This window comes from Fukomys damarensis, unplaced genomic scaffold, assembly GCF_012274545.1.
Source record: "Fukomys damarensis isolate Sample0158 unplaced genomic scaffold, DMR_v1.0_HiC HiC_scaffold_34, whole genome shotgun sequence".
Classification (NCBI taxonomy): Eukaryota; Metazoa; Chordata; class Mammalia; order Rodentia; family Bathyergidae; genus Fukomys; species Fukomys damarensis.
In genome coordinates this window covers 6,412,020-6,435,904 of record NW_022900946.1, presented here as the reverse complement: position 1 = coordinate 6,435,904, position 23,885 = coordinate 6,412,020, and the positions used below count along the sequence as shown (strand labels likewise).

At 52.2% G+C, this 23,885-nt stretch overlaps 2 protein-coding genes across 3 annotated transcripts in view; both read left to right on the top strand.

The window, feature by feature from the left end:
- The window catches only part of Vwa3a (von Willebrand factor A domain containing 3A), a 45,932-nt gene extending 42,506 nt beyond the window's left edge, over positions 1 to 3,426 (top strand). The window contains exons 30-32 of the mRNA XM_019207395.2: positions 557 to 680; positions 2,626 to 2,977; positions 3,356 to 3,426. Coding sequence (XP_019062940.2) covers positions 557 to 680; positions 2,626 to 2,977; positions 3,356 to 3,426 — 547 coding nt within the window. The remainder of the gene's footprint in view (positions 1 to 556; positions 681 to 2,625; positions 2,978 to 3,355) is intronic.
- A 3,997-nt stretch (positions 3,427 to 7,423) lies between these two features.
- On the top strand, positions 7,424 to 23,856 carry Sdr42e2 (short chain dehydrogenase/reductase family 42E, member 2). Of its 2 annotated transcripts, none has more exons than XM_010623440.1 (12): positions 7,424 to 7,489; positions 8,341 to 8,894; positions 9,265 to 9,360; positions 11,589 to 11,646; positions 12,252 to 12,370; positions 13,021 to 13,096; positions 15,582 to 15,664; positions 17,138 to 17,275; positions 17,757 to 17,822; positions 19,678 to 19,741; positions 21,107 to 21,180; positions 23,579 to 23,856. In XM_010623440.1, exons 2-12 carry the CDS (start codon positions 8,376 to 8,378, stop codon positions 23,822 to 23,824), a joined length of 1,539 nt encoding a protein of 512 aa, XP_010621742.1. In that variant the 5' UTR covers positions 7,424 to 7,489; positions 8,341 to 8,375; the 3' UTR covers positions 23,825 to 23,856. The 2 variants fall into 2 exon arrangements, with proteins under 2 accessions (XP_010621742.1, XP_010621743.1); XM_010623441.1 differs by lacking the exon at positions 23,579 to 23,856 and adding an exon at positions 21,568 to 21,673.
- Positions 23,857 to 23,885: the final 29 nt, after the last annotated feature.

Genomic DNA, 23,885 nt, shown 5'->3' with positions numbered 1-23,885 from the left:
CTCTCCTGGGAGCACATTTGTGAAAATTTAGGAGGGAAATGTGTACACTGGCGTGTGAATATCTAGAGAGGAAAACATGAAGGTAATGTAGCATCATGGTTTTTACTGAAACTCGCTGTAGAAGAATGTGGGCTGGATACGACTCAGCTCCTGGTCTGAGGGTGTAACTTAGGGCTAGAGAATGTTTTTAGCATGTAAAAGGCTCGAGGTTTGATTCCCGGACCAAAAAACCAAACCAAAGCAAACTCTTTATTATTAGCAAAAGTATTACTTAGGTGCACGCTTTCTCGCTTTGTCGAAACTGCAAGCTCAGGCCAGCCACGGCAGAGATGTCCAACGGAGGAGCGCGCCAGAGTGCGCTGGCCAGAGGGAGTCAGTGACTGAATCTCCATAACCTGGCCAGGAAGCGCCCTTGGTGATGCTGACGATGCCCCACAGGCGCAGCTGAGGGCCTCTGCCAGGCTGCCTCCCCTTTGCCCCACAAAGTGCTCTGGGGGTCCGGGGCCCGGCTGGCCTCCCCCACCCTCCATGAGCCGAGGCCTCCGCCCCTCCCCAGAGCAGCTGCTGAGTTCCTGAAGAAGCTCGCTGCCCTCACTGGCGGCCGGTACCACTGCCCTGTCGGGGAGGACACACTCTGCGGGGTCCGCTGCCTGCTCACCAGGGGCTCCATCGACGAAAGGGTAAGTCGCGGGCACTGAGGGTGGCGGCTCTTGTATCAATGGTTTGGCTCCAAGAAATGTTCACAAGTGTGGGTTTCTTCCTGAGATCTCTTTCTCTTGCAAGACAAAATATTACTAAAAAAGGATTGGGCTCCCCTGAGGCTCTCCTTTCATGCCACTCCTCTACATGTTGGGAAACAAGCAGGTTTGGGGGGGTGTTGGAGTTTTTTTGTGTGTGTGTTTTGTTTTGTTTTGGTACTGGGGATCAAACTCGGGACCTTGCACTTGTAAAGCAGACAGTGGAACCATTGAGTTACATGCCCAGCCCTTGGGAGGTGTTGCTAGTAACAGACCAGTTTATATTTGTTGAGCATTTCCTGTGTGCAAGTACTTGGCTTTATAGATGATCTGATTTTCAGTCCTCCTGGGCACTCACTGTGAGTGTACTCACTCACAGTTACAAGTAGGCTTAGAAAGGCTAGGAAATATGCCTCAAATCAAAGGAAAGGATGAAGCCAGTGCCTAAGACACCGTGTTTATACCCTGTGTGCTTTAATCCCCATGGATCTGTCCTCTGGTGTTCAATTAATGGGACACAGATATTCAGATCACCTGTTAAACAGCAGATCCGGTGAAATTCTAGGTTACCTGAGTAATAAACCCTGTGAAGTCGTAGGTTCCAATAATCCTCTTACAGCTTGACAGAAAAGTGATGCATACATTTAAACCTTTTAAGGAGTGGAGTGTTGCCACTGACGACATTTCTGAGGCAAGACATGATCAAGTAAGACAACCAATCAGAAGTCTAGATTTCTTTTCCCAACACACAGCAGAATTTTTGAAGTCTGTGTAGCCTAATATAAGTCCCTTGTTCGTGTGACTTTTAGGAACAAATGTGACTATACCAAAGGCAGAGCAAGTTGATAAAAACAACAAAAATTCACTTACATATCCCTATGACACAGGAAGATAATTGATAATATTATGCATGCAGTTTCTCAGTTTAAGACTGTATCAAATCAGCTTCTGTGAATGAGTTTGTGCCTGCAGAATGGGAATACTGCTCCCAGGAGAGGAGACAGCTTCACCTCTTTCTTAGAATTTAATTGTGAGAACCTATGTGTTTAAAGCTAGGCTCATAGCCAGGTGTGGTGGTGCACACCTGTAATCCTAGCACTCGGGAGGCTGAGGCAGGAGGATCATTGCGAGTTCAAGGCCTGCCTGGGCTACAAAGTGAGTTCAAGGCCAACCTGAACTACATAGGAAAGCCCTATCAAGAAAGAGAGAGTGGGGGTGGGGAGAAAGAGAAGGAAAAAGAAAAGAAAGCAAGCTAGGCTCACAGCCAGGTGTGGTGGCGCACACTGTAATCCCAACTCTGAGAGGTTAGGACAGGAAGATTGCAAGTTTGAGCCCAGCCTGGGCAATTTAGCCCCTTAGCCAGAAGCTGGCTCAAAATTTAAAATAATAATAATTTTTTAAAGAGCTGGAGATGTAGCTCAATGTGAAGGTTCTGGGTTCAATCCCTAGTACCACAAAAAATAAATGAGGCTAGATTCTGGAATTTCAGTAGTTAACATTTTTAAAAGCCTGCCTGTGTAGTTCTACTTTACTAGGCGAAATCAAGGGCTGAAGACATTTTACTGACTGGTGATGAGATAAGGAGTGTGTACCATTTCTATCAGCCTAGAGAGGTGCCAGCTTCATTGAAGTCCAGAGACCAAGCTGGTTTGCCTGCCCACTTCCCAGTGACTCCTGGATATTGTATTAAGTGTTCTGTGTGCAAAACGACTGCCTAGATAGGTGCTAAGCTTCCCATCTCTAGAGACATGCAAACGGAGGCAACAGGATTTCCTGCCCTCAGTGGAAGGCTGCGTTTAATTTGCTCTAAACCCCTGAGATTTGAGATTTTCAGATCACATCTGGTCGTCTCATGAACCAAACTTCATACTCATTTCCCCTTTCCAAGGACCCCCCACTGCCACTGTTCGAAGGCGATGACTTGAGGATATTAGCTCAGGAGATCACCAAGGCCAGGAGATTCCTTGCACGAGCCCGGGTCTTCAGGTGTGTTCTTCAGGCAGTGCTGCCACCAACCTGTGCTCCAGCCCACCCGGACCCTGGGCCCCGTCCAGACCAGCCCACCCTGGTCAGGGCACCCTCACTTCAAGAGCTTTTGTCCTGCTTCTTCCCACTCCCCGGGCCCAGAAATATGGGCATCGAGGAAACTGTCTTCCTCCTCTTCTTACCATCAGAGCCCAGCTCCAGAAGAAAAGCAATGCAGAAGCACAGGTTACTCCTGAGTAGAGAAATGTTCTCAGGTAAGGCGAGGATCTGGGCTTCCCACCTGCCAAATGCCTGCTTAGGGCCAGGCAGCATGTTCTATTTTGTAGACATTTGTGACTGTGGGGAGGGATCAGAAATTATGACTCCTCTAAACAGAAGAGGCCACCCCCACAAGAACACTCCCTGAGCTCATCTTGGCTGCGGCACTGGAGGACGCAGGAAGCTGTGGCCCATGGGAAAGACCATTGCAGGCACCAGAACATGCTGGAAGTCTGGGAGAAAAGACTGTTGATGATGGAGCCATCTGTGGGTCCACCCTACTCTCCTGGCCTGTTCTCCAATGCATCCTACATTCCAGCATAAGATTGTTGAGTCCTACATCAAGCTTCCTGCCTGGAATGTCCTTCTTGCAGTCCTCTGCCTGGGGACTCTCAGCTCAGGTGACATCAGCCCCACTGTGAAGATGTCTGTGGGGCCCACATAGAGCCAAGACCCCCAGGCAGAGTTGGAAGCTTCCAGCCTTCCTCTTGTTGTAGCCTGACTGATGCTTCTTGGTGCACTTGGCACTTGCTTGATTATCTAACTCTCCTCCTTCACTAGGGCACCTCCGGATGAGGCCACAGTCCTAACCATCTGTGGGTTCGCAGCACCTGCCCTGTGGCAGATACATGGTGAGCAGTGAGCACCCCGCAGAATGTGGGAGCCCCACTCAGAAAGCTAGTCAGAGGAGGCCACTTCTCCTTGGGGCCAAGGCAGATTCACTGGCAGCCTGACTTGAGGGGAGAAGAGGCCAGCAGTGTCCACCACCCCACCCATGCCTGCTCTACCAAACTGAACTGAAGGCTGCTCCAGAACCCAGTCCAGAGTGAATGCTCTGCTCAGCACTATGAAAATCAGGTTCCACTGTGCACATATGACCTGAATGCAGCATATGTTATGGCATCAAAATTGCTTTTATTTCCATGAATAGAGCTAAATCCCTGGCCTTTATTTTGTTTTTTGATGGCTGTTGTTATTCGGCTTTTGGCAGTGCTAAGGATGGAATCCAGGACCTTGTATATGCTAGACAAGTGCTCTACCACTGAGCTGCATCCCCAGCCTGATTTTTAACTGCTTGAAGTGATCATTGGTGAATGTATGTATAAATTTGTAGTAAGACAAAGCTTTATTGAGTCATTCAGAATATGTAAATAACATCAAATCAAATAGGAAAATAGAAATCTAATTTTAAAAAATTAACAAAAAGCTCAAGAACATATAGCTAATAGGTTCAGGAAAAAGTACCCAACAGCCTTTCCTATCACAGAAATTCAAATTAAAACCACACTACACACCCACCAAAATGGCTAAATATAAAAAGACTGACAATATCAAGATATGGAGCAACTGGAGTGCTCATTTCCTAGACAAAGAGTGGGAGTCAGGGAGGATACATTGGTTTGACCACTTTGGAAAACAATTTGGCAATTTCTCCTGCAGTAAAATACATGCCTGCTGTATGACCCAGCAACCCCCCTCTAAGATAAATGAGTACAAATGTCTGGCGGAAGACACACCCAATGGGCGTGGGGGGTAATCTTTGGCAATTTCTCCTGCAGTAAAATACATGCCTTCTGTATGACCCAGCAACCCCACTCTAAGATAAATGAGTACAAATGTCTGGCGGAAGACACACCCAATGGGCGTGGGGGGTACACCTCAGAAGCAGAGTATGCATTTTATATAAGCAGGACCATGGTTCGATCCCAGCACCAAAAAAGCAAACAAAACAAACAAAAAACATACCGAATGTTTATAGTAGTTTTTTTATAAGAGCCCCAAATTGGAAACTACTTAAATATCCACCAATGGTAGAATGGGCAAATAAATTTTAATGCATTTTTACAGTGGTATACTATACATTAACGGGAAAAGGCTGAACTATAGCTATTTTCAACAAGATGCATCAATCTCTTGAATGATCATGGACAAAGGAAACCAGACACTAAAAGTACATACTACTTAATGCCATCTGTATGACGTTCAAGAACAGACAGCTGGGTGTGGTGGTGCACTCCTGTAATCTCAGCATTTGGGAGGCTGAGGCAGAAAGATCACCACAAGTTTAAGGCCAATCTGAGCTGCATAGTGAGACCCTGTCTCAAAAAATTACACACACACACACACACACACACACACACACACACATACACACAATTATTTGTTGGGGATAGAAGTTAGAATGGTTGTTACTCTGGAGAGGGGCACCAAAGGGCCATCTGGGGTGCTGGAAGTGTTGTACATCTTCTTGAGGTGGTACTTACATTGGAAATTTCTGTTTTCACTGAGGACTGATGTATTGAGATTTGATCACCACCACTGTGAGGTATTAAGAGGGTGGAAAACAAATCCAACCTCTGGGAGGGGTTGGGGTTAGATCAGGTAATCGTTGGACTCTGGCCTTTGACCTTGTACATCCAAAAGTTTGAGCCAAAATAAACCTCTCCTTCATAAAGTTACCCAGTCTGAGGTATTTCATTACAGGAACATAAATGGACTAACATCCATATGTGCAAGTAAAAATTATCAGATTATTTAAAAATGCTTGGTTTACCAAGGCTTGATGAACTCTGCTTGGCCAGGCTCTGTGCCGTGCCCAGTGAGACTGCAGTGGCCACCACAGTGCCACCGAGAATCTCAGTTGGATCACCTTCAACAGTCGCCGTTCTGGGGTGTTGTGTCCCTGCTGTCTGTAACGGAGCACCCCTGCTCAAGTGGCTGAAATAATAGAAATGTGTTGTTTCCCATTTCTGGAGGCTGAAGTTCAAGATCAAGGTGCCAGCAAAGCCATGCTCCTCCTGAAGGCACTAGGAAGGATCTGTTCCAGGCTTCTTGCTTCCAATAGTTCCTGTGTTTACAGCAGTGTAGGCTCCACTCTTTGCATGATGCTCCCCCTGAGTACGGCTGTGCCTGAATTTCCCTTTCCTGAAATACCAAGCATGCTGGAAGAGGAAGCCACCCTACTACACTAATCTCAAAATTCTGTCTGCAGTGACTCCATTTCTAAATAAGATCACATCCGAAATACTTGGGTTGGGACTTCAGCGTATGAACTTTGTGGGGAACACAATTCAACACAATTCAACACCAGCTGCAATGTAAGTGCTGCTTCTTGCAGGACAACACCAGCAGCTGGCACTGGGGATATGAATTCTCTGGTCCTGCTGGCGGCAGAGGAATAGGCTGGTCTTTGTGAATGGAACAGACTGGGCTTGTGAAGTGGTGAAGCAGGGTTCAAACCTAGTCTCCCATATGACAGTTGCTGCCTCTGGGGGACACCCCAGGACAGGCACTGTACTCTGCTTTGGGCATGTAAATCGTGTACTCACAGTGCCATGCTGTGAAGCAGACACCAGTTCCGGTCTGTGGATGGAGAAACACCCTTGTAGGTGTCTGAAGGCACAGCACAGAAGTGGCAAAACCAAGATTTAAAACCAGACATGACCTTGTACCCCCTACACACCGGGCCCCTTTTTGGAACCTGTTGCCCTGTCTCTAAAATTGGGCTTAAACAGAATGGTGAGCATTGAAAAGAAACCTTACCATCTGGCACACAGAATAAGCAAGCAAGGGTCTTCTGTTTCTCTCCTCCACACCCATGCCCACAGAGCACATTCAACAAGTGGCCATTTTCGGTCACCCTCCTCAAGCCAAACTGACTGGGCTCCCTGTCCTCAGGCTCTGCTGCTGTGTGGTAGCAGCTGTTCCAATGGGTACTGCCTGATCCTCTGCTTTGCCACTCAAATATTATCCTTCTGGGGATAATGGAGTATCCAGGTCCCTGGCTCAGGGGAAAAACCAGCACTAAAGAACCACCCATTGGATGGGCCAGGGATTTAGCTCAGTGGCATTGCTCCTGTCTCGAAAGCACAAGGTCCTGAGTTCGATACCCTGTATGGGGTGGGGGCAGGGTAGGATCGACGGAATAATGAATAGACAACACAGAGATGGGCAGAATGCAAGACAGGAAGAGCAGACAGATGGGAGAAAAGAAGAAAAGTTACGGAACAAACTGGATGAATGGAAGTTTGGCTGGACAGGTGGAAAGATGGGGGAGGAAAGAAAAAGGTGGAACAACAGCCTGAAAAAGCCAGAAAAGATGGATTGACAGGTGCAGAGACGAGTGGAATGCTGGATAAATAGATGGACAGACGGACAAAAAGCTTAGTAAAAACTAGGTGGAAAGATGGATGAATGGATGGATAGAGGTGGATGGAAGAACAAGGGGACTAACCATTGATGAAAAGAGGAAAAAGAAGTGAGGAAAGCAGGAAGGGAGGCCCGCCAGTTGAGGGACCTGTGGGAGAATGGATGGTGGATGGGTGGAGAAAGGAACAGTTTCCTGGGTCCTGACTGCCCCGGGGGACGGCCTGCGGGACGGGGCGGGGGCGGGGCGTGGTGGGCGGTCCTCATCGTGGCCCCGCCCCATCCGAGAGGGGTGGCCGGGGCGACCGGCTTGGCGCGGAGACCTTGCGAGGAGCACGCAGCTTCGCTGGAGCCCGGGCCAGGTGAGCGTGGCCAGGTGCGGCCGGGACATGGATGGGGGGGGAAGGGCGAAGCGGGGTCGTAGTCCCCACCGGACCCGGCCGGCTGCCCCCGCGTGGGGTCTCGGCTCCTTCCTGCCACCCCAGCCCTCCCTGTCCTCTCATCAGACCCGCTTTGGGCTCCCGAGGACCTGGGTTCGGGCGGAGACATTTACTGTAACGTTCCCTAAAGTGCCCCGTGCCTCACTTTCCACCTCCGGATGCCGGGAACCAAACGGTAGCTGTACTACCCGGGGACTGCCTTGTCCGGGGTTGGCCCTGTGTTCCTGACACCGAACAGATCCCAGTGATTTTGTTCATCAGCAGCTGTGGTGACCCAGGCACTGTCCTAGGTGCTGAGGACACCCCACACACAAACCCCGCAACAGCTTCGTTCTAGTTGGCCAGGCTCTTTGGCCTCTCTTCAGACTACTTGTGAGGCAGAGGCAGATGGAGCAGCCAGAGTAATTTAGACCCCTGTTACAGCTGTGGATACTGAGGGGCAGTGAGATTTTGGGGGTCCTTGCTGCCTCGCACGGCACAGGCCTGCACACATGTAAATCAGCATTTTGGAAGTGGAGACAGGAAGATTTTGAGTTGGAGCCCAGCCTGGGCAATTTAGTGATTTATAAGACTGTCTCAACTTTGTGATCCTCCTACCTCAGCCTCCTAGAGTACTGTGATTACACACCTGGCTTACGTTGGAAGTTCTTGAGGTTCACTGGGAGCTTGGGGGGGTCTCTAATTTCCACCTGGAATTCCCTTCAGTCCTGGGGGTTCGATGATCTCTGACTTAGCCAACTCTGCAGTGTTCTTTCTTCTATCTTTCCCCACAGGTGGACGGTTTGTGGCCTGCATGGCTCTCTAGAGGATGAAGCCCAGCCCCACAGGCTCCTCCCCAGAGACCTGCAAAGCTGCAGGCCAGGGCGAGAAGGGCTGCCCTGTCTGTCAGGCCTGGGGAGGGGTCTTAGGTCCAGGCTCTGGCTTGAGGTCAGGGCTAGGGCCAGGGCCCGGTGTTGTTCTGGGGTCTGGACCAGGACCTGGTGCTGTTTTGAGTCCTGGTACTTCTCTAGCACCCAGTCCAGGAGCTGCCCCGTTACCTGAGCCAGAGTCTAGGTCAGAACCTGGGCCAGGAGCAGGGCCTGGGGCCAGGCGAGACTCTGGATCTGGACCCAAACCCAGTGAATCAACAACCCCAGCACCAGTACCACAGAAGAAGACACAAGCCAAGCCTGCACCAGCCCCCAGGCAGAAGGTTCTGGTGACGGGAGGAGGAGGCTACCTGGGCTTCAGTCTGGGCTCCAGCCTGGCCGAGAGTGGCACTTCTGTCGTCCTGCTCGACCTCCGCAGACCCCAGTGGGAGCTGCCCCCGAGGACTGAGTTCATCCAGGTGCAGGGGCCAAGGCACTGGGCAGGGGACAGTGTGAGACCAGTGGTGGAGTTTAGGGTCACAGGCTGTACGTCCCTCCTGCGCAGTTGTGGTCACGGCCCTACATCCCTGAGCCTTAGTGTCCTCACCCACAGGAAGGGACAGTGATAGTGTCTGTTGTCCAAGGGTCTCACGGAGAGTTCCTGAACTCGTGCACGTGAAACACCTAGCCCAGCCCGGAGGACCTGGAGAGCAGACAGTGACACCCGCTGGTCTTTCTCGGCCTTTGCATGCTGGGCTGAGTTGGGTTGGGGGCCACCGCTGGGATTAGGCATGGTGCAGAGTTACTGTCTCACTTTGCTTCCAACCTGACCCCCACCCCCTGTTTCAGGCTGACATCCGAGATGAAGAAGCTCTGTACTGTGCCTTGGAAGGGGTGGACTGTGTCTTCCACGTGGCCTCCTATGGGATGTCTGCTGCTGAGAAGGTGAGGCCCCAGGTCGCTTCTGGGGTTGGGGGCACAGGGCCTGTGGCATGGCTCTGCCCATTGTTGCTCTTCTCCAGGGGGATTTGGGCTCTTCCAAGCCTGCAGCCTACGCCATGACACCAAACACCAGTTCTGCCACTTTCTATTATAACCTAGGGTAGGGTAGCCACTCTGAGCCCCTCCTTCCTCTTTGGAAAAGTGAGGACAGGACACTACCTGTATTATAGATTCTTCATGGACCAGCGTGACAGTCTCATATCACAACATACATAATACCTTCGACTTAGAAACTATACCAATTAGCTGGGTGTAGTGGTGCAGGACTCTAATCCCAGCACTCTGGGAGGCTGAGGCCGGGGAGATCAAAAGTTAGACCCTGCCTTGGGTGATTCAGTCTGTCTCAAAATTTAAAAATTAAAAAATGGCCAGGGATTTAGCTCAGTGGTTCTACCACCTGCTCTACAAGCACAAGGGCCCGAGTTCGATCCCTGGTACAAAAAAATAAATAAAAAATAAAATAAGTAAATAAAAATTTTAAAATGCGCTGGAGGTATAGCTCAGTCCAAAGTCCTGGGTTCATTCTTCGGTGACTGCCTTTAGAAGAAGGAAAAACAAGAAATTGCACCGATTTGTGTATTCATGACATCACTTTTAATAACAAAACACCAAAAATAACCTAAATGGCCATCATTTGGGGACTATTTAAATAAATTGAAAGGTGAATCAACACAGGTTGATAACAGCAATCTTCGAGATACCAAACAGTGTTTGGTGTCCTTCCATTTTGTTTTTGTTTTTAAGAAAAAGGGAGGGCACGATCACCTATGTACTGTACTCACAGGGGCCCGTGTGCTGGTTGTATTTCTTTCTTTTTGGTGCTGGGGATGGAACTCAAGGCCTCACACATGCTGAGCATGCACTCCATCCCTGGGCTGCTAGAACAAGTATACATCATCTCTGAAAATGCACTGGTAGCAGTGGTTGCCTCTGTGGAAGGAAAAGGAAGACCGAGTTGGGAGTGGGAGGGAAATTTCCTCTTCACCAGATAACATATATTGTTTGAATTATTTTTAACCTGTAGCCATATTACCTATTAAACAAAAAGCACTACAATGAGAATAAATATAGTTTAAAAAATAAACATAAAAGCCAGGCATGTCTGCCTATGCCTGTGATCCTAGCACTTGGGAAGGCTGAGGCAGGAGGATTTCAAGTTTGAGCCAGACTGGGCAGCTTAGTGACTGAACGAGACGCTGTCTCGAAAAATAAAAAAGGGCTAGGGGCGTAGTTCAGTGTGGAGACCCTGAGTTCAGTCCTCAGGCCTGAATAAATAGATAAGTGGCCCATCTCTCCGTGGTGTTGTAAGGATTGAATGAGACCAGGGTCAGACACTCTTGGGCTGGTTTTTACACCCGAGTCCCCTTGCCAGAGCAGGTCTCACAGTTTCACTGTGTCTGTCTTACAAGACCCTTGAAAGCAGGAGAATGATTTAATAGCTCTGGTCTCACTTCTGGGCCAAGCCCTGGTACACGTCCCAGATGTCTCATTTAATCTTGCCGACCACCCAGGGCTCAGGCCTCCCTTTGCCAACAGCCAAGGCAGCTGAGGGCCAGGCGTGGCAGTGCTGGGAACCCTTGCAGCCAGCAGGGGTCTCGGCATCCCCTCCTCTGAGCTGGGAAAGCTTAGTGAATGAACGAGACACTGTCTCGAAAAATAAAAAAAGGGCTAGGGGTGTAGTTCAGTGTGGAGACCCTGAGTTCAGTCCTCAGGCCTGAATAAATAGATAAGTGGCCCATCTCTCTGTGGTGTTGTAAGGATTGAATGAGACCAGGGTCAGACACTCTTGGGCTGGTTTTTACACCCGAGTCCCCTTGCCAGAGCAGGTCTCACAGTTTCACTGTGTCTGTCTTACAAGACCCTTGAAAGCAGGAGAATGATTTAATAGCTCTGGTCTCACTTCTGGGCCAAGCCCTGGTACACGTCCCAGATGTCTCATTTAATCTTGCCGACCACCCAGGGCTCAGGCCTCCCTTTGCCAACAGCCAAGGCAGCTGAGGGCCAGGCGTGGCAGTGCTGGGAACCCTTGCAGCCAGCAGGGGTCTCGGCATCCCCTCCTCTGAGCTGGGCATTCTGCCACCCCCTGCCCTGCCTGAGCCAATGCCCGGCCTCTGACCTCAGTGACCAGGCAATGACAGCATCATGGCTTCCTTCCTCCATTTGTCTTTTAGCTGCAAAAAGAGCAGATTGAATCTATAAATGTCGGAGGCACCAAACTGGTGATCGACGGTAGGTTTCGGTGTGACCCGAGGGTGACTGGCTGTGTGTGCTTCTTCTGTCCCTCTCCTGCCCTGGCCATGCCTGCCCCAGCTGTGGGCCATGCATCCCTCCCCTGTGTGGACCTGCCTGGTCCTGCACCTGCTCACCAGGGTGGCTCAGTGTGACTGGGAAGGTGGGGAGTGCAGTGGGCACTCAGCGCTTAGAGAGACAGGAAGAAAAGTCTCTCGGGCACCACATAGGAGTCCCTCTCTGGGCCCTCTGGGTTTGTCCTGCCTTGTCCTGCACTGTTCTCTCAGATCCTAGATTGTTGCCTGTTTCTAGTCCCACTGAGTGAGACCTTCTTCTGGCCTGTACCTGGCAGGGTAGCTCAGAGGTCAGAGCCACCCTGGGAAGGGAAAATGAGCAGGCCTGGTCCCCGGGGTCCATGGCTCAGGGACTCAAGCCACACCCCAGGTTAGGGGGAGCATTCCCTCCCCCGGCAGGATGCATCCTGGGGGGCGGGGGCGTGTGTTGCAGACCATAGAGAGATAGCTGGTTGGCACCTTCTGAGCCCTGTGTGTGTGTGCCTGCGTGTGCACACGTGTGCATGCCGCCGTGCGCGCCTGTTGCTACAGCCTGTGTCCGCCGGCGGGTTCCGAGGCTCGTCTACACCAGCACCGTCAATGTGGCATTTGGCGGGAAGCCTGTAGAGCAGGGTGACGAGGACTCTGTGCCCTACTTCCCACTGGACAAGGTACCGGCTCCTGGGACAGGTGGGCGTGGCCAGCAGGCCCGGAGCCACAGCCCAAAGGGTAGGGGTGGGCAGGACCAGGGTCTACCTCGGAACTCAGGGTGAGCCCCAGCAGGAAAGGACCCCCAAACTGGGGGGTGCCTGTCTACGTCTGTCTCACCTTGTGCCTGGTCACGGACCTGACGCAAACCCCAGCCTTTCTGAGTTTTTGAGCTATGTGGCCCTGAGCAAATAACTGCGCCTCTCTGCAGCTCCATTTAATCACTGGCCTTGACAGTGCCCTTGCCAGGGGTTGGGGCGAGCAGGAAATGAGATGATGTGTGTGAAAACACCGTGGGACATTGGGTCCAGCAGCAGCTTCACAGGACAGGCACGGGGGGCTGGCAGGACCCTCCCTGAGTCAAGGCCTCACACTGCTCCTCGCCCCGGGCCCCTCTCTCCTGTGACTCTGGACTGAGACTCCCTGTCCTCCCACCGAGGGTGTGAGGGCAGGCTGTGGGGTACAGGGCTTGGCTCTATTGCAGCAGGAGACCCCAGAACCCACATGCACATGTTCTGAGGGGAACGGGTAGCCCTGGGCCAGGCTGGGTCGGGGCAGAGTTGCCCTCGGCCCTGCTAAGCGCTGGCTGGTGGCTCTCCCTGTCCTCTGCTAGCACACGGACCACTACTCCCGAACCAAAGCCGTTGCCGACCAGCTGACCCTCCTGGCTAACGGGACTCCTCTCCCAGGTGCGTACCATGGGGCCCCACTGCGGGGCAGCAACCTGCCTGCCCCCTGCTGCCTCCCACCAAATATATGGTGATTCTAGTTTTTAGCCAGTAAGCATCAGAGGCCCAGCTTCCTTCTAAGGGACAGCTCCCGGGGGCCTTAGCCACTCATTGTTCCAATCTCTGAACACCTGCTAAATCTCTCACCTGCCAAGGAGGCAGACTGGGTCTGGCAGGCCAGGTCTCTACCCCAATGTGGCTCATGGTTTGGTGGGAAGAGACCAAGTCTGACCCAAGTCTACGGACCCAGTTGTAGGGGCCCTCCTCAAACAGAAGAGTAGAGCAATGTGAATATGGACAAAACTGCAGCACTTTGGAAGGACTATAGAGTGAGGGAGCTTAAAGCCTAACCTCTAATAGTTTTCCAGAAAAATTGGCCCAACTCCCTTCCAGTCTCTTTCTTTTCTTTTTTCTTTTTTTTTGGTACCAGGGATCGAACTCAGGTCCTTGCACTTGCAAGGCCGGCGGTGGAATCACTGAGCTAAATCCCCGGCCTTCCTGTCTTATCCCTTGTGATTACATTACAGAAAAGTAATCACAGAGTACGAACAATCCACATTTATTGAGCGCTTACTTCATGCCAGGCCCAACTTTGCATGCTAGTTTTATACAAAACTTCTTCACAGCATACCCATGAGAGATACCTTCAGTACCCCTGGCCTTCTAAACTCCGGAGCTAAATTCACCCAGATAAATTTCTTGCTATCTAAATTATCACTACTTTCTTTCTGAAATTCAGAAAGTGAAAAGAATCAGACGACTGGGTTTCCCTTTATTATCAAAACCATCTGACTTTGGGAGCCAAGTGGACTTGGAGAGTGAGGGATGTTTGAAATTATAAGCCCCCAGTTTGCAGGTGAGAGAACCAAGAGGGATTAACTGACCTAGTAACCCAAGGTCACGTAGCTATTAGGTGGCAGAGGTGGGATTTGAACCCCAGGGGCGTTCACCACCAGAGCCTAAATGAACCACTGTGCTAAACTGTAGGTCTCTGAGTATGGGCTCTTTTCCCAAAAATGCCCCTCACCCCCATCATCCTGGGTCAGGCAGACCTTGACCCCCCGCCCCAGTGGGAACATGCAGTTGTATTTTCCCCAGGTTTTGACAATGTGCGGTTGATGTCCCTTCTCTGCCTGGAACCTCCCCAGCCGGGCCAGGTCACAGCCTGCATGCTAGACACCTAATCCTCTGGCTGAGAATTATTTATATGAGCATCCTCAGCTTTCCATGGCCAGGACAGTCACGAATACCCTGGGCCCAGCCCCTCTGTGACGTGGCTGCCCAATGCCCGGCCAGCCGCTGTCAGCGGCAACCTGATTCCCCTCCACCATGCTCCACAGACCCAGAATTCACACGTAGCTGCGAGCTGTTTTCAGGGGTGCTCACCTGATACCTGCCTTCCAGGAGTTCAGCATGGTCATCTGGGGTGATTTCCACTCCCTGGGACCCAGGCTGGCCCCTGGGGCAGCCCCTCTAACTTGGAACCCACAGGAGAGGTCCCCAGTCCTGGTTGCAGCCAGCGTGGTTGTGTTCTGTGTGCGAGTGTCCTATGGCCACCACATATGTGGTGGTTTAAAACAACAGAAATTTCTTCTCTCCACCGGGAAGCAGAATCCTGGCCTTGAGATGTCCTTTGGGCTGCTTCCCTCTTGCGGGGGGGCTTCCCTCTTGGGGGGGGCACTCTTTCTTATCTCTTCCAGCTTCTGGCACCAGGCGTTCTTGGGCCTGGGCCTTCAGACCTGCACTCGCTGCCTCCTCTTCCCATGTTCTTTCCTGTCCTCTGCCTCTTCCAAGCCTGTATAAGGACGCTTGTCACTGGATGTAAGGCCCCGCTGAACGATCTCATCTAATACAGCCATGAAGAGGCTTTTTCCAAATAAGATCAACATCCATAGGTTCTGGAATAGAAACACGTTTGGGGGGTACCATTTTCCCCACTGCGCCGAGCCTCGTTGTGAAGTGAGAGTGGTAAGAGGTGTACCCAGCTGTCTGGTGATTTATTACAACGTGGAGACGCCATCCCTGGCTTATTTCTTAGAAGAAAGGAACTTACATGAGAAGGATGTGGTGTAGCTTCTGGAAAACAGACTTCCAGAAATAGGACCACCAGTGTTGGGGCCACTCAAGGGACCTGGTGGCCAGAGCTGACGACCAGTCTCCTTAGAAAATGCTCTCCTAGGATTTTGGGTCCCGGTGTCAATGATCCCCAGAGTCACTCCTGGGTAAGAGCATCCCATGGCCTCCATCTCAATGGCCAGACCCCCAGCACCTTGGGCAGCAAGGGAGGGAGAGGCTCCCCAGAGGAAGTGGGATGCCAGCAGCAGAGCATGGCCTGCACTGGGCTTCCCACACCCATAAGGGCCAGAAGGTACAGATGACCTTGCGCTCCCTCTCCCTGCCGGGGATGCTCCTCTCCCGGCCCCTGACTATTCCGCTTGTGTCCTAGGAGGAGGGACCCTTCGGACGTGTGTCCTCCGGCCCCCGGGGATTTACGGCCCCGGAGAGCAGAAGCACCTGCCCCGCATCGCGGTATGTTGTCCCAGCCTTCCGGGACCTGAGGCAGAGGGAGCCTGACGGATGTGCACACTGTTCAGACCTCCCCAGCCCATGGTGACCGCACTGGTCTGCAGGCAGGGTTTCCTGAGGCTAAGACCTCAGTCATCGCTGTCCCCAGCAGTTTGTGGACCCCCTCAGGCCTACCAGGAACAGAGCTCTTGGTGTGGGCCAGCCGGGCCCTGCGCCGTGAGCGGACAGGAGGCTGTTACCCCAGGGAGACAGACAGACTCTGTCACCTCCATTCCTGCTTGGGCTTCCTGAGAGCTGGGGCTCTTGTCACACAAGGGTCTCCAGAAAACATCTCCCTAAAAAAAGCAGGGTTAGTGCCAGGGATTTAGCCCAGAGGTTCTGCCGCCTGCCTCAAGGACCCAAGTTCAATACCCAGCACCAAAAAAAAAAGCAGGGTGCTGGGAACCTAGCTATGCAGGGCTCCAGGCCTTGCCCTCGCATTTCCCACATCCCATCCGGGAGACGAAATGCTATCTCCACTCCATTGTGGTGAGGGCGGCATCGAGGGTCTTCCTGAGGAGGTGATGCATCTACGCTGTTAGCAACAAGCAGAAGGGACCTGGGGTGCCAGAGAGAAGATAGGCCACATAGAGGAGATGGCGTGGGCGAGTGTTCTTGGTCAGCATAGGAAGGAGCAAGAGGTCCCCGTGGCTGAATCTGATCTGGGAGCACAAGGTCATAAGGAGCCATGGAAAGTCATCAGGGGAGTGCTGCCCTGGTTTGCAGTTTAAAAATATTCCTCCACCAGGGCCTTATGTCTATTTTTTATTTTTAAATTTGGCCAAGCTCTCAGGGAAGGTAGGGGTCAACCTCCGTGACTGTCCCCCATTTATTCATGCAGCAGATGTTTATTGAACTCTTACTATGAGCTCAAAAAGGGGCTTCCCTTCTCACCTGGGGAGCTCAGTAGTGGACAGTAGACAAGTGTGGTTACAAGTATACTGGCCGATGAGGTGGTCTAGGAACCGCTAGGCGGCTGAGCTGAGTGGCTGTGGCAGACTGAGCACATGAGGGGCATCAGTGGGAAACAAAGCCACAGAGCAGCAGGGCCTGGCCAGGAAGGGCGTCCCGGCCATTGTCAGCGCTTCAGCAGGATGGGGACCCCTGGACAGGTGGGGAGTGATTACGGTAGTGCTGTGGTGTCCAGGCAAGAGATGAGGGTGGCAGTCAGTGGGGCAGGAGGTGAGGGATTCCAGACATATGTTAGTATTTGGGGCAACTGGATTTGCAAGTGACTTGTGTGTGGATGGGCACAGAGGTGGGAACATGGACAGTGGCCCTGAGGTATCAGATGACCGAGTAGAGATGGCGGGAGGACGCCAGATACAGCTAGGGAAGGCAAAGGCCTAGCCTGGAGCCAGACCACAAGAGCGTACAGAGCGGTGTAAAGCCATCCCCAGCTTCTCTCTGCATGTATTGCCCCTCTCCCGTCACCAGAGCCACATCAAGAAGAGGCTGTTCGTGTTCCGGTTTGGGGACCAAAGGGCAAAGATGAACTGGGTCCATGTGCGCAATCTGGTGCAGGCACACGTGTTGGCGGCAGAGGCCCTCACCGCAGCCAAGGGCTACGTGGCTGTGAGTCTCCCACGGCCAGTGGCCCCGTCTCCAGGGGTGTCCCGGCCCCCACCAACACTTCTGCTCCCCTCGGATGCTGGCAGATTGTCAGCCCGAGGGCCCTGGTGAGGGTGGAGGCATCTTAAGAAATCATCATTAGCTCTTCGTGGTGCTAGGTTGGTGTGTTCACAAATAACAGCCACCAAATACTAGTGCATGCACACACACACACACACACACACACATACACACACATATTCTTCATAACGGCCCAGAGGGAGAGTCCATTATTACCTTCCCGTTTCTCAGATGAAGAAACTGGGGTACAGAAAGCTTGTGACCATCTGGGTCACGTGTTTGTCAGTTTGGTGGCTCCCAAAGGGACAGCGGCCTGTCCTGTCCCAAGGGGCTGCTTGAGAGGATGAAGGGGTTGGAGCCCTCAGTGGGTGGGGTCAGGCTGGCGGGCAGTCATCTCACTGTCCTTCCCTTGTGTCCCCCTCAGAGTGGCCAGGCCTACTACATCAACGATGGGGACAGTGTCAACCTCTTTGAGTGGATGGCCCCACTGGTAGGTGTCGGGAACCCCGTCATCTCCCCACACACCCTTCCCTGCTTCCAGACAGTCAGAGATCTCACGTCAGAACTACCTGCTTCCAGATCTGTGTTGGCTTCTTCCCACCCTCTGGGCTTTCTGTTGTTGTTTTGCTGTTTGATTTGCCATGGGAGGGAGGGAGGGAGCCCCAGGTCTTGCCTATGCTAAACAAGTAATGCTGAGCAAGTGCTCTGCCCTTGAACTTCGTTCCCAGCCCTGTGGGCTTTTGCTTTTGATCCACCAACCTGAGTGTGGAGGTCTGAAGAAGGTTCCCAAAGCGCAGAGGACGGTGTTTGGGCCTGGGCTTCTGGGGGAGAACTCTGGCCTCCTATCTTCGTAGCCCACGGACTCCTCTGGAGACCCAGGCCTGCCTTGAAGGGGCAGAGCAGAAATGCTGGGCTGGAGGCCTCCTCCCGGAGCTCACACATTCTCTCCTCAAAGTCGCCTTCCACATGGGCAAAGTCAGCCTGACAGAGCCAGCAGGAAATTTTTAGTCTTTCAGCTCTGACAGCCTTCTGCACAGAGGTTTGGGTTTGTTTTGTTTAAATCACGAGTTTATGGGGATATAACTCACAAACCATGCAATTCAAGTATTTAAAGCATACAAGTTAGTTTATTCAGAGTTGTCAAACTATCACCATCATTTATTTTATTTTATTTGTTTATTTATTTTGGTACTGGGGATCGAACTCGGGACCTTGTACTTGTGAGGCAGGCGGCGGAACCACTGAGCTAAATCCTGGGCCTACCATCATTAATTTTAAAGCAAGTCATCATCCTGAAAAAACAAAACAAACCTGTACCTGTCAGCAGTTAGTAACCCAACCCTAAGAAAGCACAAAGCTGTCTGCCTCTGTAGATTTCGTTTTTCTGGACATTTCCTGTAAATGGAAACATGCAACGTATGACCTTGTGTGTTGGCCATAGTTTTCCCTTAGTTTTCAAGTTTGACCTGTGTTGTGTGTCTCATGCTGGTATTTCATTCCTTTTTATTGCCAGGAATATTCCATTCCATGGCTATATCACCTACTGTTTTATCTGTTCATCAGTTGATGGAAATTTGGGTTCTGCACTTTGGGGCTGCTGTGAATAGCACAGGTGAACACTTGTGTACACTGTACATTTGTGTGGCCCAGTGTTTCTGTTCTCTTGGATACATACCTCAGAGGATTGCTGGGTTGCAGGTAACTCTGTAACCATTTTTAGAGGAACTACCAAACTCTTGTGTTTTGTTTTTTTGGTATGGGGGATCGAACTCAGGACCTTCCGCTTGCGAGGCAGGCGTGGTGCCACTGAGCTACATCCCTGGCCCCCAAACTTTTCTGAAGGAACTGCAGTATTTTGCTGTCCCCAGCAGTGTGAGAGGCTCTAGTTTCTCCTCATCCTGCCAGCCCTTGTTGTGATCTGCCTTCTGACCTGGAGAGGTTTTACGCCAATGAGGAGCTCAGTTCAACCCGTGCCAGCCTGCCCTTCATGCATCTTGTACCACTTTCTCATTCTTGCTAATGTTTCCCTTTAATAGAAAAGTCAATTCTAGAAAAATCAGGCCTGAGGTAAGTGCCTGAGAGTGTCTTTAGGTGTGGGCAGATATAAATAATAATCAAAGATGTGAACGGGCCCAGGTTAAAACCACCCAGGCACTCCATTCCTACTCAAGTTGTCCAGAACAAGGAGTAAATTTGAAGACTGGTGGGGATGTGGGAGTGGTTTCGGGCTCTGCTCCTGTGGGCTAGCGGGGGGTCCTCGGCCAGTGTGGGTCACAGAGAGCAGTGTTTTTTCCACACCAGCCCCTGAGCAATCTGTTCTCATCTCAGACCATATTCCCTTCCAGTTTGAGAAACTGGGACACAGCCAGCCCTGGGTCCAGATACCTACTTCATGGGTTTACCTGACAGGTAAGGAGAGGCACGTGTGTCTTAAAGCCCACCATGTGGAAGGTACTGTATATACTCAGGCATGCTTTACTGCATGTGAAACCCAGTGCTAGGACTAGGCATTGCCCAGCCCTACCCTGCACTCAAAGGAGCATGTACCTCCAAGCTTAGCACCACAGGTGAGCCACCCCTGCACACAGTCCTGGTCCTTGTTTGAGCCCGGATCCACTCAGAAGACCTGCATGATTGGCCCATTGTACAGACTCAGAGGCATGAGTGTCCTGCCTGCAGGGCCGCAGTGAGAAAGTGGGAGAGGCAGCAGCTGGCTCCCTGTGTCCTGTGCTGGCAGGCGTCATGCCAGGCAAGAGGAGAAGGGGCCCTGGGTGCCCTGTCCCCCAGGGTCATCCTGAAGTCAGGGCTGCTTCGGGACACCAAGGCTCCACTGTAACCCCAGATGACCTTCCTCACCCTGAAGGTCAGCATCTGCCCCCATGCCCACAACTGTGTCCCTGCTGCTGTCCTCTATTCTCACCCCCAGCCCTGGCCTCCAGTAGGCATCTGGCATGACAGGTGGCCCTCAGTGTCTGTGCTCCTGGCCTACCTCTGAGCAGATGTGCTCTATTTCAAACACACTGGGCTCTGGCCATTGACAACAAGATTTACTGGGCCGGGGATTTTGCTCAGTGGTGCCGCACCTGCCTCACAAGAGTAAGGTCCTGAGTTCGAACTAAAAAAAAAAAAAGCAAGGTTTGTACACTTGTTCCCTGGGCTTCTCTGCACAGCATCACCACTGTGTGATAAAGGATGTGCCTGGCTCTCGGCCACCGGGCCGGTGTCTGCAGGGACAGCACATACATTCCAAGTTCCCAGCACACTGCCTATAACTCAGCAATCTCCACCTGGATCGCACATTAGCCTCACCTGGAGCTTTGAAACTAGAAAAGAGAAATAACAGCCCGGGGCACACCCCCAGTGACCAGGCGGGGATGGGAAGGAAACATCAGTAGTTCTTAAAGCACACAGTGTGCAGCCCAGGGCAAGAGGCACGGCTGGAACTCTGTCCTTCCTGAGAGAGCACAGCAGAAGAGTAGGAGCAGGACTTAGGACGGGAACTTCGCATCTGGCTGGATGGACTGACGAGGCCTGAACTCTTACTGTAGTAACCCAGTGCTCATGGATCTGCTGCTTCCCAGCTGGTCAGGCACCCCAGCACTGTTGGTTTAAAGGAATCCAACAACATTCTCCGAGGGGCCCCTAGGAAAGCAAATAACGCCCCCAGTTAGCTTGGGCCCCTAGGAAAGCAAATAACGCCCCCAGTTAGCTTGTCCCCGAGGCCTCCCAAAGTCTGCGCAAAGTGAGATCCGCGTCCCTCCCCCTCTCCTGCAGCCGCAGTGATGGAGCATCTGCACCTGGCCCTGAGGCCCCTCGGCAGCCTCCCCCTGCTGCTTACCCGCAGTGAGGTAAGTGGGCTCCGGGCCTCTCCCTTCCCTCCTTGCCTGTCTTTAGCCCCCACTGCCCTGTCACCCCTTTATCTGTGGTCTCAGGACCTTCCAGGCAGGCCCTGACCAGTGCCAGCTCCTTTACAATCCTCCCAACTTCCTGGCTTTGGCTCAGGCTGTGTGGCCTGGGTCTGAAATGTGACAGCTCCAAGCCTCTGTCCTCTGAGTTGCTGTTCCAGCTTAGCCTCTGTGATCTTCATAATCAGGCCTCAGGACACACACATGTGCCCACAAAGCTTGGCGATTCTAGGCTCATAGTTCCCGCTTACTATTTTCACAGCTGTGATGCAGTTTTATATTTTGTTTAGCACGAACAGTGGAAAGACAAGATTTTTTTTTTCTTCTCAGAACCAGGAACCAAACTCTCAGGAAGAACCTTGCACTTGCCAGGCAGATGCGGCACCACTGAGCTAAAATCCCCAGCCCAAAGAGAGGATGTTTTAATGCAGAGTATAAACAGTAAAGCAGTAGGTAGTGTCTGGAGTTATTTGCAAAAGCCTTTCCAGTCCACTCTTCTGTTCTCTCTGATACCCTGCTAAATAAGGAAAGGCAAAAATATTATGATCTCCTCTTTATGAAGAGAAACTGAGCGTGAGAGACATTGGTCACTTGTCTAAGGTGATACTGTACTGGGACTAGGCTGAGATTCCAAAGGCAGTGCTCCCTAAGGGGGTAGTGGGAGGGGTCACACAATTTCACCTCTGAGCCACGCAGACAGTAGGGAATAATGACAATGGTGACCTCTTCCAGTGGGGATATGCTAGGCCCAGCCCTTTAATGCCACTTCATCTCCACTGCTACTCTGAGTTATAGACTCTGTTATCGTGTTTATTACAGAAGAGGACATAAGACACAGTGAAATAACCTGCCCGCAGCCCCTCAGGTGGTCCTGGGATCCAAACCCACCCCTAAATGATTCCATACTCAGCCAGGAGCTTCTAAAATACAGCAGGAATCCCATCAGTGCAAAATAGCTGCCAAGATGCTGCTGAATTGGTCAGGCAGGACTTGACCCTCTTGTCTAGTTTGTGAATTTCCTTGTTCAGCTCCGGGGCTAAAGGATCTTTAGCTGGGGAAGTTTTTGGGGGCTGTGACAAGTGCGCCCCTTGCTGGTCAGCCTGAAGCACACCAACCGGGCCTGTAGGCTGTTTTTATAGCTGATCACATAGCTTATCAAGCACCTACTATATGCCAAGTAATAGAGATAAGATGACTTGGGTCCTTACCCCCAGAATCTCAAGTCTAAAGGGGAAGGCAATGCAATAACTATGATAACTACACAGGGAGCTGTGAGGCACTTCGAAGCTGGAAGGGACCAGCTCTGAGGAAGTCTGGGAGAAGGTTACATGTAAGCCTGGTCTCTAAGAACACTGTGCCAGCACCTGGGGATCTGGCTCAGGCTGTCTCCCCCCGTAATGGGTGCTCGATGTGCATATCTCCAACTCAGTTAGAACAAGCCTGCTTCTGCATTCCCCAGGGTTCATCTGAGAGACAGAGGGGAAGAAAGAGTCAGGTTGGACTGTATCCTCAGGTTTCAGCACAGCAGAGAACACAGGTCTAGCATGTGACCCTGTGTGACTTCCAGCAAGTCGTTAACCTCTCTGATCTTCAATTTGCAAATATGCAAAGAGGAAATAGTGCTATTTCCAGACAAAATGATGTGAGAAATGCAAAGGATTTAGCCAGGGTCAAACAGAGTATGTGGTCCACAACTGACAGCGGTCCTTATTCGAATCCTGGAACCCAGTAGGCCCAGCCATCTGGTAGCAGGGAAATCCAACTCAGACTTTGGAGAGAACCCTCTCTTAGGGACGCTTAGTTAGACAGCCAGCAGGGCCTGAAGGCTGTGCCTGAGGCCCACCCATTGCAGTTGGTCTGATAATTTTCCCGGGGAGCCACACCCAGACCACAGGAGAAGCGTTGAGTTTCTTTCCTTCTGGTGAATATCTAAGAAAGCGGATCCAGGGCCTCCTGAGGTCCTCCCTCACCCAGCAGGGCCAGGAAGTGCAGAGGTGGGGCCTTTGCTTCTTAGGGATGAGAGGTTTTATGTACACAGTGTACTTTCAGCGGGCCTGGAGAGATACACAAGTCATCCTGGAGGTGCCCTCCAGGGCGATGGCGATGCGAGAGGAGGGAAGTAGGAAGTCCCCCTGACAGGGCACCGCGGAAGCGGAAGCGAGGCGCAGCAGCCCAGTTCTTTCACCTCTCCGAGTGACGGAGCAGTAGTCTTTGCCCGCTCCAGTCTCTACATAACGGCGCCGGGGATGCCCGCCCCTCCGCTAGCCCGGCCCTCGGCTGCCCCGCCTCTCCCGCACCCCCCCCCCTCCCCCGCCCCGCGGCCCCCCCGCCTCTCCCGCAGGTGCAGTCCGTGGCCGTGACGCACACCTTCCAGATCACAAAGGCCCGAGCTCAGCTGGGCTATGCGCCGGACAAGTTCAGCTTCGCCGACTCAGTGGAGCGATACTTGCAGTCCACGAGCCGGCAGCCCAGAGGCTCACCGGCGCCGACACTCCTGCGGATGCTGCTAGGTCTGCTGCTGCTGCTCGGCCTACTCTGCCTGGCCCTGCACGTACTAGGCCTGCAGGCGGCGGTGCAGAGCCTCTGATGGCCAGCCACGCACACGCCGGAGCACACACGCGTGTGCCCGGGCGCCGACCCGCCTGCAG

Coding starts and splice junctions, on each gene's coding strand:
- Sdr42e2 (XM_010623440.1), top strand. CDS start 8,376: ATGAAGCCCAGCCCCACAGGCTCCTCCCCAGAGACCTGCAAAGCTGCA. Junction 17,276..17,756: donor CAGCCAAGGGCTACGTGGCT/GTGAGTCTCCCA, acceptor TGTCCCCCTCAG/AGTGGCCAGGCCTACTACAT. Junction 21,181..23,578: donor TGCTGCTTACCCGCAGTGAG/GTAAGTGGGCTC, acceptor CCTCTCCCGCAG/GTGCAGTCCGTGGCCGTGAC.